The sequence below is a fragment of the Fusarium flagelliforme genome (genome assembly GCF_020744385.1).
Source record: "Fusarium flagelliforme strain FIESC 12 MPI-CAGE-AA-0113 chromosome Unknown B0J16scaffold_2, whole genome shotgun sequence".
Classification (NCBI taxonomy): domain Eukaryota; kingdom Fungi; phylum Ascomycota; class Sordariomycetes; order Hypocreales; family Nectriaceae; genus Fusarium; species Fusarium flagelliforme.
In genome coordinates this window covers 1,853,173-1,869,427 of record NW_025763504.1, presented here as the reverse complement: position 1 = coordinate 1,869,427, position 16,255 = coordinate 1,853,173, and the positions used below count along the sequence as shown (strand labels likewise).

At 48.6% G+C, this 16,255-nt stretch overlaps 7 protein-coding genes across 7 annotated transcripts; 3 read left to right on the top strand and 4 right to left on the bottom strand.

The window, feature by feature from the left end:
- Nucleotides 1-1,713: 1,713 nt before the first annotated feature.
- On the top strand, nucleotides 1,714-4,320 carry B0J16DRAFT_394405 (putative glucoamylase GMY1; the record flags this gene model as incomplete). The annotated part of the gene is made up of 6 exons (XM_046132127.1): nucleotides 1,714-1,939; nucleotides 2,005-2,226; nucleotides 2,304-2,451; nucleotides 2,501-2,574; nucleotides 2,643-2,762; nucleotides 2,813-4,320. 6 exons carry the CDS (start codon nucleotides 1,714-1,716, stop codon nucleotides 3,898-3,900), a joined length of 1,878 nt encoding a protein of 625 aa, XP_045986259.1. The 3' UTR covers nucleotides 3,901-4,320.
- B0J16DRAFT_332877 (soluble NSF attachment protein) lies at nucleotides 4,118-5,681 on the bottom strand. Its single transcript, XM_046126762.1, has 3 exons — nucleotides 5,303-5,681; nucleotides 4,930-5,236; nucleotides 4,118-4,874 (listed from the first exon to the last, which is right to left on the bottom strand). The coding sequence occupies exons 1-3, from the start codon at nucleotides 5,313-5,315 to the stop codon at nucleotides 4,460-4,462; spliced, it is 735 nt and encodes a 244-aa protein (XP_045986258.1). The 5' UTR covers nucleotides 5,316-5,681; the 3' UTR covers nucleotides 4,118-4,459.
- Nucleotides 5,682-5,916: 235 nt separating this feature from the next.
- Nucleotides 5,917-6,489, top strand: B0J16DRAFT_380241 (uncharacterized protein; the record flags this gene model as incomplete). The annotated part of the gene is made up of 1 exon (XM_046131057.1): nucleotides 5,917-6,489. The coding sequence occupies one exon, from the start codon at nucleotides 5,917-5,919 to the stop codon at nucleotides 6,487-6,489; it is 573 nt and encodes a 190-aa protein (XP_045986257.1).
- Nucleotides 6,490-6,542: 53 nt separating this feature from the next.
- On the bottom strand, nucleotides 6,543-7,474 carry B0J16DRAFT_58577 (phosphatase inhibitor-domain-containing protein). The gene is made up of 2 exons (XM_046134103.1): nucleotides 7,063-7,474; nucleotides 6,543-7,007 (listed from the first exon to the last, which is right to left on the bottom strand). The coding sequence occupies exons 1-2, from the start codon at nucleotides 7,259-7,261 to the stop codon at nucleotides 6,742-6,744; spliced, it is 465 nt and encodes a 154-aa protein (XP_045986256.1). The 5' UTR covers nucleotides 7,262-7,474; the 3' UTR covers nucleotides 6,543-6,741.
- An 89-nt stretch (nucleotides 7,475-7,563) lies between these two features.
- Nucleotides 7,564-10,074, bottom strand: B0J16DRAFT_332873 (uncharacterized protein). Its single transcript, XM_046126761.1, has 2 exons — nucleotides 9,406-10,074; nucleotides 7,564-9,348 (listed from the first exon to the last, which is right to left on the bottom strand). The coding sequence occupies exons 1-2, from the start codon at nucleotides 9,923-9,925 to the stop codon at nucleotides 7,709-7,711; spliced, it is 2,160 nt and encodes a 719-aa protein (XP_045986255.1). The 5' UTR covers nucleotides 9,926-10,074; the 3' UTR covers nucleotides 7,564-7,708.
- B0J16DRAFT_332871 (uncharacterized protein) lies at nucleotides 10,062-11,183 on the top strand. The gene is made up of 3 exons (XM_046126760.1): nucleotides 10,062-10,271; nucleotides 10,385-10,491; nucleotides 10,545-11,183. Exons 1-3 carry the CDS (start codon nucleotides 10,233-10,235, stop codon nucleotides 11,008-11,010), a joined length of 612 nt encoding a protein of 203 aa, XP_045986254.1. The 5' UTR covers nucleotides 10,062-10,232; the 3' UTR covers nucleotides 11,011-11,183.
- On the bottom strand, nucleotides 11,160-15,304 carry B0J16DRAFT_58567 (uncharacterized protein). The gene is made up of 3 exons (XM_046134102.1): nucleotides 14,511-15,304; nucleotides 12,362-14,464; nucleotides 11,160-12,313 (listed from the first exon to the last, which is right to left on the bottom strand). The coding sequence occupies exons 1-3, from the start codon at nucleotides 15,145-15,147 to the stop codon at nucleotides 11,391-11,393; spliced, it is 3,663 nt and encodes a 1,220-aa protein (XP_045986253.1). The 5' UTR covers nucleotides 15,148-15,304; the 3' UTR covers nucleotides 11,160-11,390.
- Nucleotides 15,305-16,255: the final 951 nt, after the last annotated feature.

Below are 16,255 nucleotides of genomic sequence, written 5' to 3'. Positions count from 1 at the left end.
TGTCAATTTTCCTATCGACAGGTCCAAGAGTAACAGCTCTTCAGCCGCTTCATTCGCTGCTCTTCGGAGCAGCTTGAGTGAAGGGGTTGTTGCAGCGAGACGCTATATTCCACCCCCCTTTTCCGAGGCCGTCGGCTGGTGAGGTTGGGGAAAACCATGGCTCACCTACATATCTTAATATTCTATCATATTGCGTGAAGTCTTTGTCTCTGTATGTCTGTAATTCCACTTGTCGCAACGTGCCTGAAGGGCTGTCGAAAACTTTTTGGCGGGTCTTCAACAGGTTGCCGAGCAACGAGTGTCAATGAAGTCTTAACCTTGATCGTTAAAATTCATATGATGCAAGGTTCAAACAGGGTATCTCGTGCACATGTTTGATATTGAGGCTTCATTCTGTCTGCCATCGGCCTTCAGTCTGTATCTGGGGAATGTGATCCTACCCTCTTCCGAGCTTGTGACATAGTATCATATTTCAAGATCTACGGCCCGTCTTCGGATTTGATGCCAAGATTCGACTAGATCATATAACGGCGCCTGGGGTTTCGTTCGTCGATATACGGATACGTCAGGTCTCGTCACAAGCCTCATCCAATATTGCGACCACAGGGTAGGTCGGAGGCTTACGTGATGGGCGATGTTGTAGCAAGGTAAGATGGCATGATACAACAGCCGATAACCGAGGACAACTTGCATGCAGAGCACACACAGCTTCCGTGCATAAGGCTCGGATTCTACTCGGCGCTTTAAGCCACATGCACTTTATCCGTCCACTGCCGATGCATGCAGTCTGGGGATTTGGTGATAGTCTTGGATGCAATCTGGGGTTGAAGATATGAAAGAACATCGCGCCATAAGATAGTGTGGGGAAGAACGTGTAGACACGGCACGAACCGTAGGATTACCTTAGTATAGAGGGCCAAAGCGAACACTGAGGTAACCAAGGCTCGGCTGGCATGTGAAACAAAAAAATACATATGCTATTGGCCTAGGAATGGATGTTTTACCAGGTACAGTAGGTGACTACATCTAGTTACCTACCACCTATCCGTACCTATCCGTGAGCAGCTCTTTGAAACCTCCTACCTATTGCAGGTAGTCATAGAGGTTCTTTACCCCACATTCTTGTTTGCGTATTGGAGAACCTGGTAGTCTTAGTAGTGTTTGAACTGATCGTGAAATTGGAGAAGGCGTCACAAGAGCCGGTAGTCACCTGCTGCTCACGTATACCACATATCTACCTACGTAGTTACGAAACTCTCCAGCTGAAGAAAATTTAATGGTTTCTTCATAAAGACCGTTGAAATCACTTGGCTGATCAATAGGTTTGTATAGAACCAACTACAACTATCAAGTCTCCCTAGTTGAGGTGATGTCAACGACCCTTTGAACAACAATAACAACACCACCATCATTGAACTGCATGAAACTACTAGAAACCAACTCGGCCTCATTCTAATTATTCGGCCCTTTGAACCACACCGCACTATCCCCCAAAGGCCTACATCCGTTCTTCACGAGGGCTTCAACTTCCGTACTTCCATATTGGGCATCTAGAAATTATACCCTGTATACGATCGACACCAAAAAAACTTTTGCAGTAATCTAGACGGCATGCCGGTTCTCTATAAAATATCGACGATGGATCTCTACAATGCTGTCGATCCAGTCTCATCACTCTCACTTAACTCTACTGCTTCCTTGATACAGCCTATCATGTACTTTGTTTCCTCCGCGCTTCTCCTCGGCTCAGTCGCCCTACAGGGCGTTCTTGGCCGACCAGCTTTGCAGGAGAGACAATCTTCTCTCGACTCCTTCGTCAAGTCTGAGAGTTCGATTGCTATCGAGCAGCTCCTGTGCAATATTGGCTCTGATGGCTGTAACTCACAGGGTGTTGCATCTGGCGTGGTTATTGCTTCTCCAGACACCGAGGACCCAGACTGTAAGTCCAAACAATCAGATGATTTCGGACCGAGGTAACTTGAAAGACTTACTGATAAACAACAGATTTCTTCACTTGGACTAGAGATGCTGCTCTTGTCTTTAAATATGTCATAGACAGGTTCATCAACCAGTACGACGCTGGCTTGCAGAAGAAGATTCAACAGTACATTGCCTCTCAAGCCAAGCTGCAGGGAGTTTCTAACCCTTCTGGCTCTCTCTCTGACGGTTCTGGCTTGGGAGAAGCCAAGTACGAGGTTGATCTGAGTCCTTTCACTGGCGGTTGGGGTGAGTATCCATACGCATATGAAAATGCAGCCCCTTGACCCCTAGATGAAACTGATGACTAACACTTCCATGCAAAGGTCGACCTCAGCGAGATGGCCCAGCTCTTAGAGCTACTGCTATTATCACTTATGCCAACTGGTTGATAGAAAATGGCTATACATCTACCGCCTCTGACATTATCTGGCCTGTTGTCCGCAACGATCTTAACTACGTAGCTCAATACTGGTAAATGCAGATGCCGTTAACCCTCGAAACAATTTCTGACTATCAATAGGAACCAAACTGGATTTGACTTGTGGGAAGAGGTCAGGGGAAGTTCATTCTTCACTACTGCCTCTCAGTATCGAGGTTCGTCACTACACTACATTGCCACTTTGACCCATATACTGACCAGCATGTCGCAGCCCTCATTGAAGGTGCGGCTCTAGCTAAGAAGCTTGGCAAGTCAGGAGACAACTACGCCGCTATTGCTCCCCAGGCTCTCTGCTTCTTGCAGTCTTACTGGATCCCCTCCGGGAAATACGTCGACTCCAACAGTAAGTATCTTGTCTTCACCTGGATGCAAGTTACTCATAAAATTTCCCAGTCAATGTCAACGACGGACGCACTGGCAAAGATGCAAACAGTATCCTCACTTCCATTCACAACTTTGACCCTACACTGAGCTGTGATGCCGCTACTTTCCAACCATGCAGTGACAAGGCTCTTGCCAACCACAAGGCTGTAACCGACTCTTTCCGCTCATGGAACATCAACAAGGGCATCTCCCAAGGAAGTGCCGTGGCTGTTGGAAGATATGTTGAAGATGTCTACTATAACGGAAACCCCTGGTATCTTGCTACCCTTGCCGCCGCCGAACAGCTCTACGATGCTCTCTACGTCTGGAAGCAGAAGGGGTCCATCACTGTCAACGACGTTTCACTCTCGTTCTTCAAAGATCTTGTCTCCGGTATTTCCACTGGCACCTACGCTAGCGACTCTACAACCTTCAAGAGCATCACCGACGCAGTTTCCAAATATGCTGATGGATATGTGAGCATCGTTCAGAAATATGTCGGCGACAACGGCGCATTGGCAGAGCAATTTGACAAGAACAACGGAAGTCCCCTTTCTGCTACTGACCTGACCTGGTCATATGCCGCTTTCCTCTCTGCTGCTGATCGCCGAGCCGGTATTATCCCTCCTTCTTGGGCGAGTGGCGCAGCTGCTGTTCCTCAACAGTGTGGAACTAATACTGTTGTTGGCTCATACTCGCTTGCAACTGCTACATCGTTCCCAGCCTCGCAGACACCCAAGGGTGGTGTTCCATCTCCTACAGGCACCGAGCCCACCAGCTCACCTACTTCTTGTGCTGTCGCAACTTCAGTTGCTGTCACATTTGTTGAGACTGTTACCACAAACTTCGGCGAGACTATTAAGATTGTTGGCAACATCCCTGCACTTGGTAACTGGGACACCTCCAAGGCCGTTCCCCTGAGCGCTTCTGACTACACCTCTTCTAACCCTGTCTGGAAGGCGACCATCTCCCTCAAGGCAGGACAAGACATTCAGTACAAGTATATCAACGTGAAGAAGGACGGCTCTGTCACCTGGGAGAAGGACCCCAACCGCACATACACTGTCCCCAAGACTTGTGCTACAAAGGCTACCAAGTCGGATAAGTGGCAATCCTAAGATGCAGTAGCCCTGATCCTCCATAAGCGTTACTTTTGGATGCCTTTGGATTTGCAGAAAGGATTGATGGAGTTGCCAAGTAAACTCCCTTTGTCGAGTCAAGGTTGTGAAGGAATCTGATGTACCTTAGACAGGAACGAATCTACTAACTTATATGAGTCTACAATAAGAACATCCAAGGCATCTTGTACCAACCTAGTTGAACCATTCACTGACCAGCATCTGTTTCTATTACAGGCTGGAAAACTTGAAAGGCATTTTATGATGAAGAATGTCTCCATACAAATTGTGTACCTCCGTGCATGTTTGTGTCCTGAATATCATATTCGTGATAGTTATGTTGATTCTATGCCTGGCTTGATCACTTCAAAACCCTAATAAGCAGAAACGCGGATATCTCATCTTTGCCTCCCCATCCTTTCGACCGTATTGTGTTGTCAACAGCAGAGCCCCAAACTCTTGTTGGCGCCCATAACATTTGACATATCCTAACTTAATCCGTCTTTGCTATGCACAAGTCATTCTCGTATCGGTGTTCACATCGCCCTCGGCCATTCTTTTACGCAAACTCATCATCAGCCTCCTCAATCTGGTTCTTCACACGAACCAAGATCGTCGTCTTCCACTTATCCAACTTGCTAATCTGGTCGAATTGGTACAGCCTGTCGGTGAACTGGTCTTGACTCTTGGCCTCGATAGCTTCGCACAAGTCACATAGAAGCTGGTGCTCTCGTTGGGCACCAAATGATGGGTCCATATCGCGGTACTTCTCGAGGGCGCGCTGGGCAGCGACAAGATCGCCACTGGCGAGGTGACAGATGCCTGCCTTGAGAAGGTAGTCCTTGACGCTGTACTTCATGAGGTTGTTGTTGATTGATTGCTCAGCCACCTTCTCGTACTTCTCGATGGCCTTGTAGTAGTCGCCCTCAAGGGCAGCCACGTCGGCGACCTTCAACCACAGCTTGTTGGCAAGACTGTTTTTTTTTTGGTCAGTTTCATGAACGATCAGAAGCATAGTATTTGACTTACGCAGCTGCGTTATCGCCCTCGTACCAAGTGGCAGCGAGTTCGTAGCTTTCAATCGCGCTCTTCGCATCGCCAAGATCCACCTCGTACAGCTCACCAAGGTTCTCCTTGTGAGAAGCTGCGCGGCGGAAGTTACCCTTGGCGCAGTATCGATCGACAGCAATGTTCAAGCATCGGGCGGCAGCCTGGGGATCGTCCTTGCGGTAGGCCTTGAAGGCGTCGACGAGAGTGTTGGCAGCATCATCGGGCTCCTTGAGCTTATCGGTCTGAACTTGCGCAGCCTGTTCGAAAGCCTTTCCGGCCTCGAGGTCTATAATCGCATAGTGTCAGCTGCTGTTTCAGAGTGGATGCCGAGACAAAGCGGTAAAAGGCATACTCTGTTGTTGCATCTTGAAGGCATTGGCGGCCTGGGTGAAGAGATCGGCGGCTTCTTGGTACTTGTCCTCTCGTCCACCAAAGAAGCTGAAGCCGCCGCCGGCGCTTTGAAGCTGCTTCTGAGCCTGGAAGTTACGATGCGTCAGCACAAGATTGATTGTCGCTAATGGCCATGACCAAGATCAAGGCGGGGGAGGGGTTGCGGAACCTTCTGGAGGAGAGCTCGAGGGTCTTGCGCCATGATTGTGAGGTTTCGTGTAAGGGGGTATCAAGTAAAAGTTGGAATGAAAAATAGAAGGAGAAAAAGAGCCACGTTGAAGTTATCAAGAGCTGACTGATGGTTGTAAGTAAAGATGTCGACTGGTGTTGCGGCGTGGTTGGCGGCTGAGCTATGACGACGGGGTCGCCTGAGCCACAGTTTAGTGGGTCACAGGCTGCTGTAACACCTCCCGTCAGATAGCGTCCCGCTACGGGCAATTCGAGATTGAAGATTCCATGATGGACGATATTTCAAATTGACCATTAAACAAGTTGACGATCAGCCACCACACGCAGAGATCACTTCTCGAGAATATACGGAATAAGAACAACAGAAACTGAAGAAAGCCAGTTATAATGTCAATTTGTGCCCATTGTCGTCTCGCCCTCCGGCGCAGCATCGCTATAAACTCAAGCAAAGGCGCAACTCGATCAATCACCACCAAACCATCAGCTGCCGCTTCGATCCTCGAGAAGCCTACCTGGTCCGTTCGCAGTCTTCTACCCTCCTCGCCATCTTCAGCACCTGCAGAAAAGATCACGCCTTCACAGCTACACCATCTCCTCCGCCTCTCAGCCCTACCAATCCCCACCTCACCAATCGATGAGGAAGCTATGATCAACACTCTCCAAAGCCAGCTGCAATTCGTCCGGGCCGTGCAGAAGGTCGACACAACGGGTGTTGAGCCTCTAAGGGCGATCCGAGATGAGACATCAGAAGCCCGACAGGAGGTGACAATCGGGCTTGCAGATCTACAAGAGGCGCTGGGCAAGGAGGTTCGCATAGGCCATTATCAGCGCGCGAGGAGAGTGAGGGAAAAGGTTGACTCCGATGCGGAGAAGTGGGATGCTTTGAGTACAGCGAGTAAGACAGCAGGAAGATACTTTGTGGTTGAAAGCGGAAAGAAGGATATTGAAGGTGCAGAGTAATGAAGACTTTCAGCATCAAGCAAGCCAAAAAAAATTAAAAAATTGAATAGGAAATGTGAATGATAACCCTTTATATAAAACATGGCCCCAGACCTTGCATGCTGGCCCATGTGCTTCTTTCCCATACTCTCTTGTATCTTCGCGAGAACCTTCTAACCATCTAATACTTCATTCATAGATCTATTCTCATCTCATGGTTCGTGCTCATAGTGCTGTATCCTTCTTATCCGACGATCCGCCACCCTCATTACTCTATGACTTGGTTTCTGACGGCGCATCCTTCGGTTTCGGCTTAGGAACTTTCTCGTATGCATTCGGACTTGGCGCTCTCTTCTCTTTTCCCTTTCCATTTCTGCGGCCTCGTCCATGGTTATGTCCGTGTCCATGCCCGCAACTCTGGCGCTTACCGCCTGCTGGTTGTGCGCCGTCGCGATCAGAGTCGGAATCGGAGTCTGAATCTGAAGATGATTCGTCGCTGGACTCATCAACCGCCTTGGGTTTATGGTAAATACAACACACTATTGCATATGTATTAGCATGTGATCCTTACGAGCCATGATTCATATCACTCACCTTTTGAACTCTTACGTCCCAGACCTTCGTTGTCTACTACATCCTCTGCCCACTGCACAGATCGTCCATTGGAAGCATGCGCACCGCGAAGTCGCAGAATCTGGGGGGCCTGTTCTCTCGTCTCTGGCGTTTGTGATGGAGTTTCAGTTTGTGTTTGTGAGGGCGCTGGAGCGCTTCGTTGTTGCTGCCGTTGCGACATGATTTCGATCGCTTCTGGTAGTCGCGCTGGGATTTTATCTAGTGGTTGTTGGAAGCGGGAGTCTAGGGAGAGAAGAAAGGAAAAGTTCTCCAGAAGCGGTGGCTGCGGTTATCATGTGTTTGTTGACAGAAACGTCTGGCAAATAGTAGGAATGAATTGTAATCGGGTTTTAGTGATCATCGATGGAGGGGCGCGAAGAAAAATCCGGGGTTGATTCGCCCCACGTCATCGCGTGTCAATTGGATGATCTTTAATGACTTACACATGCATCACTGGGCGCCAAGTAATGGAAACTGTAACTTCTTCCCGTAAAAGGTATTGATATTCTTTTTAATTCTATTATACAAGATTTTGGTACATTCTATACTTCTAGATGGTGTACAAGTGGCATGATATACAGCGTCAAATCTTACACTCATTCATCATACAGCTTAATCGTAGCAGTAATCAACTCGTTGCTCTCTTCTCAGCCTTCACCTTCTTTTTGGCACCCTTCATACTCCTTCGAGGGCGACTCTTCTTATGCTCCGCCAATACGCGGGGTTTATTGTTCAACCAACCGTTAATGGGTCGACGAGAGCCGATGAATCGACCTTCAGGACTGAAGACGTCGACTGCTGGCCACCCAGGATCAACTGGGGGCTCGGGTTCCTTCCGTTTTGGCTGCACGACAGGTACTGTATCTCTTCGTTGAGACTTCATTGCGCTAAAAGGATCCGAGGTATCGACTTCCTTCTGTCGAACATATTCGTTGTCTCTGACCTGCTGGTGTTGGTCGAACATTTTCAAAGCGACCTCATGAGCACGGACTTGTGCGACGAGCTCAACGTAACCCACACCTTCAATGAGAATATCTGTTGATAGCACTCGGAAGGGTAGTCTGTCAACGTTCAGACCGACAGCATTCTTCCTTGTGAGAGGGCCGGCTCTCTTCTTCGTGACATCATAAGACAATTTGAATGTTCCAGCATGCTTCATCTTGTCTCCGATACCAGGCAGCATGATACTCGGCACGCCAATAGACTCCCTTGTCTGCTCCTGAAAAGCAACGGCCTTCTCGGTTTGAGTAAGATGCTCGTCCAAGGGTGTGAAATTGTAAGCGAGAAATACCAAGTTGGGGTTTTTGGGTGTGATGCGAACGAGACCACCACCAAGAATGAGCGACTTGCCAGGCGTCATCGAGATCTGCTCAGGTACAATGCGCTTCTTCATGATCATCGATTGACGGGACTCCTCCTTCACAAACAGGTCCAAATCACTGCGTGCCAGACCGGGAAGATCGATCAACTCGCCTTTTCCATTTCCGAACGGGACTCGAATAGGAGAAGCTGTTGTGCCTGGTAGCGAAGACACCAGAGGCATGTCGGGATAGTTCTGGGCTGGCTGGGGGGGCGGTAACAAATCCCCAACGTCCAAATCCTCCTCTTGAGCTGGTTTGGCGGCAATTGATTCTGCACTTAGGACTTGTCGAGGATATGTTGACACCGATGCTCGTTCAGCATCGTTCACTGGTCCCATTCTACCTTTGGGATAGACAGCTTCGAACAGTTGACTTTTGCCTACATTCACCTTGCCAACCATCCAACCCGCACCTCCACGTTGCCAGATATCTTCTCTGACCTCCTTGCACCACCAGGAACGCTTTGCGCTAACACATCGGACGTTGCCCAGGCGGACTCTGTTTCCAAGTCGTCCCAGGGCATCTCGCAGCACTTCACGCAAGTAGGGCATCATCGAGTCCACAATTTCTTTCGTAGGCCCCAATAGATCACCGCGGGTGATAATAAAGCTGAGTTCTGTCTTGCGATCGTGCTGAAATTTGGCGGCCCGAGATCGTCGGTTGCGGGTTCTGATTGGGATATCGCCCAGTAAAACATTAAGTCGAGGGATGAGCGACATTGGGAAATCGGCGGCATCGATAACGTGGTATATGTGATTGTATTTATGTGGTGACTCTTCGATTGTTTCGCGCAGCGACTCGACAGTAGGGTGATACATGGTGACCTTTGCTGTGTCGCTCGTTGTACTGTAATGCTGCAAATTATGGCATCGATCACATACGGGTTGTTTCTCTAGAGGAGGTGCCTCTGTTTTTATGTTAGTTCCCATAGCCACGTTATCTGTGATCAGTTCCAAGTACATACTGGGAGCGGCAATGCCCTGTCTCTCGGTCCCAGAGATCAACAGAGAAGGGTCCATTCCAAGAGCCTCCAATTGGCTCTTATCCAAGTTCTTGAGAACATCACCAACGACTTCGTCCTCCTGTGTCGTTGTTTGCCGATGCTCATAAACCTGTGGGCTCAACCATTTCTTCACTCTTTTGCTCTCTGGGTCAAAGTAACCCAGTAGTTGGGGATCGCTCGTTTGTGTGAAGGCGCCACATCCGGTACAATTCAACGACAACTTTCTCTGTGGAACTTCGGGATCAAAAAGAGAAGGCGTTTCAGGCGTTTTGGTATGCGCATCTTGAGAGTTTGTCGTTTCGGTATGATTAAATCGTCGAGTATAAATCGGGGTTCGTAGAGGCGTCGCTCTTGGCGTTCTAGAAATTCGGCTTGACGGTCCAACAGCAGGACATAAAAATAAGGGAACGCTGGATGAAGCAGAAGCTTCACCAATACTGAGCGCCCGATTGAGCCATCGAGCTGACAATGCGCGGTGCATTGCGTTCCTCCTCCGTGAAATTCGAGTGCCGAGTTATCGCAACTAAAAAAGTTGACTTACACAGATTATCCCAGAAATTTCCTAGGAAATGATTCCGGCTTTGCCATGTAAAGCGGCATGTCAAAAGTGGACCCACTATGTCCCTCCGGGTCAACGCTCGGCCCGCTACTTTCAATGCTCGCAGGGGTCTGTATGATTTTCTGGGCCTAGAGACGTCGACTTTTCGAGGCATTGCGACCACTGAACTGGTTCGATTTAGAGACACCTGCGTAACACCTTTACCGATCAAGGGTTTGCGCAGTTCAAGATGAGGTCTCTCGGTGAGCGTTACAACAAGCTTCATAGGGTAAGTCAATTCGTCGATAACGAATCCCGAGGTCATGGCTAACAACTTGCACAGAAGGTAGATTTATCCTCCGCAATCGACGACTTACGATCCAATGCTCACGATACGAACAGCTTGTTTCCTTAAGAGTTGGCCCTGGCGCGGCAATTCTCCCCCCGGAGGTGACCAGAATACATATGGACTTTGCCACGAGTTTCAAGAATGGTCACATGGGTGCCAAGTTCGTCACCATATATTGCACTTAGCTACACATCAACTGATATGTCGAGATAGAAAGTTCTGGCGCGAGAACCTCCCCCGACTAAAGTACCACAACCCCGCGGTCCCCATGATCGTCAACCGACACAACCAAAATCAGAAGAAGCCCACACTCTCCATCTACCTCCGAAAGCCCGACGCCTCTACTCCCGCACCAGAAACCCGCTCTCAGCCCGCCTCATCACGCAGCAACCTGTCCAAGGCGACACCTCCAGATGCCGACGAAAAGATCATTACAGTCGACATGACCGAGAAGCACTCATCCCATATCCTTGAGTTCGTCCTTGCCGAGACTCGCGCAGTTCCTCTCAAGCCTACGAAGGAGGAGATCCGCGAGTTGCAGGAGATTGATGCCATGGCTAGACAGGCCGAGGTCGACCGCGCACGCATGAGAGGCTTGCGGGAAGAGAAGCAGCGCGAGGAGGATATGTTGAAGCGAGCTCGGGCTGCTGGTGGTGTTGCGGAGGAGGAAGACTCGTAGATGTTCTCTCTGGCAAGAGTGAGGGACGATGCTGTACAATAAATGTGTATGACTTTATGCCAAATGAACTGGCAGGTGTACTACTTGGAAATATCAAAAAGTTTACCAGTAATTTCGCTCAAAGCCTCATTTGTTCATTCTTATTATGAAATTCTACATGATTTCAATGAAACGTCTTCAAGTATAATTTGCATTATAGTGGTGCTAATACCGCCATGATTTCAAGGACCTGTCCTCGAGTATGTCGAACAACTTCGGTTTTTAGTTCAGGACCTCCGTTCTGTAGATCTATATTCCCAAAACCCCTGAAACTGCCTGTCAAACTCCATATATGATGAATGAATTGAACGCCCTTTTCATGATGTCGTCAAGCCTATCGTTTATTTTATCCCAAAGCCCTCACTCTCACGAACAGCGGTCCATAACATCTCCTCCAATCTTTCTTTGGATGCGTACCGTGAAAGAGACAGCATATTGAAACATGTTCGGGCAATAGGAAACCTACCTTCGTCCTCACCAAGACAAGATATTTTGATTGGTAGTACAGCAGCGCCCATGGCAGGGATTCGATCACTTCCGGTGATGAATAAGAGAAGTTTGCGCTGGTCTTGAGACGTAGCCTCTTGGAATGTCTCCCAGAACCAGTCAACGACTGGCTCAGAGCCATCTGGACTTTTGTTCCCCCAATTATCATATTCGGCCACACCCCTGAGCGAGTTGATATCGAGTGCTTCGTCTGAGCCTCGTACAAGGAGTTCGATCTCTTCTGGCCGAAATAGAGACAAGGCATTGCCTCCACACACAGTATAAAAGCCTCGTTTGAAAGGCTCAAATTGTCTTGTCACAGACACGTCGATTATGTGCCGCACATAGAGGTCCACATACTCTCGACGATTGCTATTTGTGACAGGAATTCGTTCGCCCCCAGGACAGAGGGGAACCTGGACCTGGGTGCCGTATTTATCCATGTCAATAACAAAGTCAAGGCAGAAAGTCTCTTCCACATTTCCCTCGTATTCAAGTAACTGCCGTAGTCCTCGAGCTAGCCGAGGTCGGTATTCGGCAAGATCTTCCAGAGAGTACCGCATTGGAGGCTTTGGATGAGCTGAAGCTCCAGTCCCATGGGTAGGAGCAGAAGCAATGAGTTTGCGGAACGCCAAGGGCGGCAGAGCCACATCGAGGATTGTCGAATTATAGATGGCAAGTCCCATCACGACGCCAACCAGGAAGAATTGATCCGAGGTTTCGAAAGAGTTCGGGTTAAAGTAGCAATACTGCGAGTCCTCGTCGTAGAGGAATAGCCCTATCAAATGTCAACTCGAGTTATAGATAGTGAAGTTGTTGCACTCACCATGATCAGGGTTGAAAACCTCTCTGACAAGAAGCAGAAACCATTCTTTCCGCAGACCACCCGCGTCCACACCCTCTTCACCACTAAAAGTAATGCGGAGGCCCTTTTTGATGTCCTCGCTACCACTTCCAATAACCTCACTGACAGCCTTGAGACTATCGTCAACAAGGCAGTCACGACGAACATTCAACTCTAAGAATTGATTGATAGCCTTCCGACTCATGATACTATCAAAGAAGGCATCTCTCGCTTTACTCTGCATCTGACGACGGGCATCATGCTCCAAGATATGGTTTTTCGCCCAGATACTCAAAAGGAACGGATACTGGCAGAATGTGAACTTGCTCTTGCGGGACTCCCAATTCTCGAAGTCCGCCACTAGATCGGTATAGTCAATCATTGAGTTGTAGAAGTCAGTTGTTGGAAGTATCTGCCCGTGATAATGCGTGCCAGGACGTCCCTCACCAGACTTCGAGGGAGCTGAGGAAGCCTCTTCATTTCTTCGGCTGTGTGGCAAGTTGTTGGCGGCAAAAAGGAGTGCCAAAACTCTAGAAGAAGCTCTGATTTGCCAGTCTTCACCATACATGATTTTCTTTTCAGGCTCTTTGGCTTTCTTTGATGAGGTTGAACGGTTAATTTCGTCGTAAAGATAGGCCCCGGAGCGACCTTCTTGCATTTGAGGTATCAGTCCAGCAGTGATGTCTACTTTGACCTCTTGCTTTTTTCCACTTTGTCGTATCATGCGGTAAGTTAGAAAGCCTGATGCAATCTCCTTTGTTCTGACAAATCGAGAAGGATGATGTCTAGCGAACCAGGTGATCAACTGATTATGGCATTCAGGCGAGGAATTTGATATGAGTCCGACTATACGCTTGATGATTCCAGAATGCTGTCCAGACAAGAGACCAGTTTCAGGGGCACTCGTCTTTCTTGGTCGGGAGAAATTGGCCCTGGAAGGTGAGTTGTTTTCTGGCTGTAGGAGTCCGTAGAAAAGGGGTTCGTTCTCGTGTAAGAGAGGATTTTCCAGAACTATAAGGAGAAATCGTAAATCTGCTGGATCTTTCAGGGGTCTTCCAGGCCGTTTCAGAAGCATCTCTGTTGCCTTTAGCAGAACTCGGCGAGCATGTTCTTGTCCCTGTAATAACTCCCGCTCTATTGATTGCAATTCACGCTGTGGGGGTGTCTGGAAGTTCTGGTCGCGACAGAGGTCTTCATACACTGCAAACCATCCCTTGGCAGGATTCACAGCAGTCGTATAGAATGTCATCAAATCGTTCCAATTCATTTGTGGTGTTTTTGTGCTGACTGGCGTGTTAGAAAAACTCCGTTCGGTTCGGTGTGCAGAAGGTCTTCGGGGTCGTGATTCTTCTTGGTTTCCCATCCACCAAGTTCCATTCTCAGCGAAATCACCAAGTAGTAGCATTTTCGGATCGAGATCAAATGTGCTGTCTTCAACTGGTGGGGCCGTCCGCGCTTGTCGTTGCTCGCGAAGAGCATGGTTTTCTGAGGGCGCCCGGCGGTGCCCTCGCTGCTCCCGTGGTTCATCGGGTGGCATTGGCTTGCGACGAGTCGCTTCACTAACATGCCTTGCTGTAGGACGAGGGTGCGTTGAGAATGAAGAATTGATACATTCGAATGAACCAAAACAGGCAACCACATAATCTTCTAGAGCCTTGAAAATCCTTTTCGGGTCACTCTCAGGCATGTCTGGAGAAGGTTTCCTTGCCTCTCTGGGCGCATTGTCTTGTAGTATCTTCTGCACTGGCGGCCTGTCCGTATAAGATGAAGAATATGAGCGAGGCATTGGTGAAGAATTTGTCCGCACATTGTTCGCCCGCAAAGTTGGTTCGTCATCAAATGTATAACGGCACACTTGTATAGTAGGTGACTTTTTAGAAGGTGTTCCATCTTTTCTTGAATCTATCGGCGCAAGACTGCGACCAGCCGCTTGCATCCGGCTGCTAAACGACAACTTGCTCTGCACAGGAGGCTCAGGTGGCGGCTCGGTAGGAGGCTTCGGGATTGGATGCAGCTTTTTGGTTAGGTAGGACTGTATCGACTGATGGACCAGTCGCTTTGTTTGTTCGATAGAGATATGCGCAACTATATGTGTTAGCATTGATCTTACGCTCTTTCCCACATGGCCTACTTCTTGGTGGCTTGGCCTGAGAAGGCCCATTGTTTGCGTCCCTGCGCGCCTTAGAAATATCATGGTCTGCGCTCAAGGGCTCTAAATCATTGACCGTAGTACAAATGGTGCATTTGAAGACCTTAAGCTCCCTTGGCCAGCGCACCAGGGATCCGCATGTCATACAATTCCCCGTCGCAAAATCTTTGCTTCCTGCAGGGCCATTTCCGTTCTGCGAAGGGTTCCGAGCATGAGTCTTGGGCGCTTGTCGAGGCATTACTGCATCATCGTCTGCAAAGCCCAGGTCGGGCGGTGGTGCGCCGACCGAGTTTTGCCTCTTTTTCTTGCTGCTGAAAAGAGAAGGGAAGGGCTGGCTCATAGAGCGCGTGTGTGGAGGTCGTTGAGGCTTGGAGGAAGAAGGTCTCGAGGGATGCAAGTCGGACTCGTCGGAACTTGAATCGGCGTTGGTATTAGAGAAGGAGAGCTCGAAGCGGTTGCCGTTACCGTTACCGGTAGTAGCCTGTAGATTATTCGAGTAAAGTGCAGGCAGTGTCGTTGGCGTATGTAAAGCCGTATTGTGAATTCGGGTGATGAGGTCACTGTTAGAGTTGCTGCTGTTGTTGGGCTGGGACCCACGACGACTCAACCAGGGAGCCATTTCTAGGGAAGTTGCTACTGCAATTACAGTAACGAAATGATTGACTGGGTTGGACAGGGAGAGGAGAAGGGGCACCTGATGAGATGGTTGCCTCGGAGCTCTGAATAAGTAGATAAAAGAAATTACTCGAGAAGAATAAAGATGAGAGTTCTGAAAGAAGGAATAGAATGGTTGAGAGTCAAAAATGTACTTTTCAATAAAGCATGATTAACATGTTCCAAAGTCGGGATGTTCCAGGTTGGCCTTGACACGAGCTCAGCTCAAGTCAGTTCAGCCCAATTCAATTCAAGGATCTCGGCCAAACAAAATGAATCATGCTTTGCTCAAAGGGGAGAAGAAATAACAAAAATATTGCAATCGGTTACCGAGTGAGCCGTGGAACAATGACAGCCGATGATGAGTGCGGCCAAAGCCTGTGGCTGCGGTTGGTGAAACAAGACAAGCCCAGTTTATACAAAGATGCATCTACCTACTAAGGTAGGCAGGCATACTGTATAGTATACGGTACTGCATGTCCGCACATAGGTAGGTAGTTAATAATCGATTAGAATTAAATGAATAATTCTAAATGAATACAACGCGCGGCCACCGGAATTCGGGTCCCTGATCATCTTGGCCCAATTTGTTCCTGACGAATTCATCCGAACCCTTCCTTACCTTAGTATTTTGCCCTTTCCCCGCGGGTGTAGGAACTCCAATCGATTATCGTATTTAAACGCCGAGCAACAGGGGTTTTCTTCAAAGACCTGACGGATACGGATGATAACAGTGCACCAGAGGAGACGTGGAGTTTCAAGCAGCCACTTAGGAATGGAGAGGACGAAAAAAGAGACTCAGTTGTTTATCAAGTTGTCTCTTACCGCAATCAGAAACGTGATTCACCTGCATTTTTCAGGTCTTTTTGGACCTCGTATTGGCGTGGTTGGGTTCTGGTTTGTTTTATTATTAGCCCCATCCAATGATCGTGAGGCTAATCGCCGCATCTGGAGTTGGATCCTCCTCAATGTTGTATCAGGTCTTGCCTGACTCTCTCATCAAACTTGGCTCTAAGGTATTTCTAGGTCTTATCTCACCCATCTATAGCCCGAGTCTTTGTGAAGGAGACATG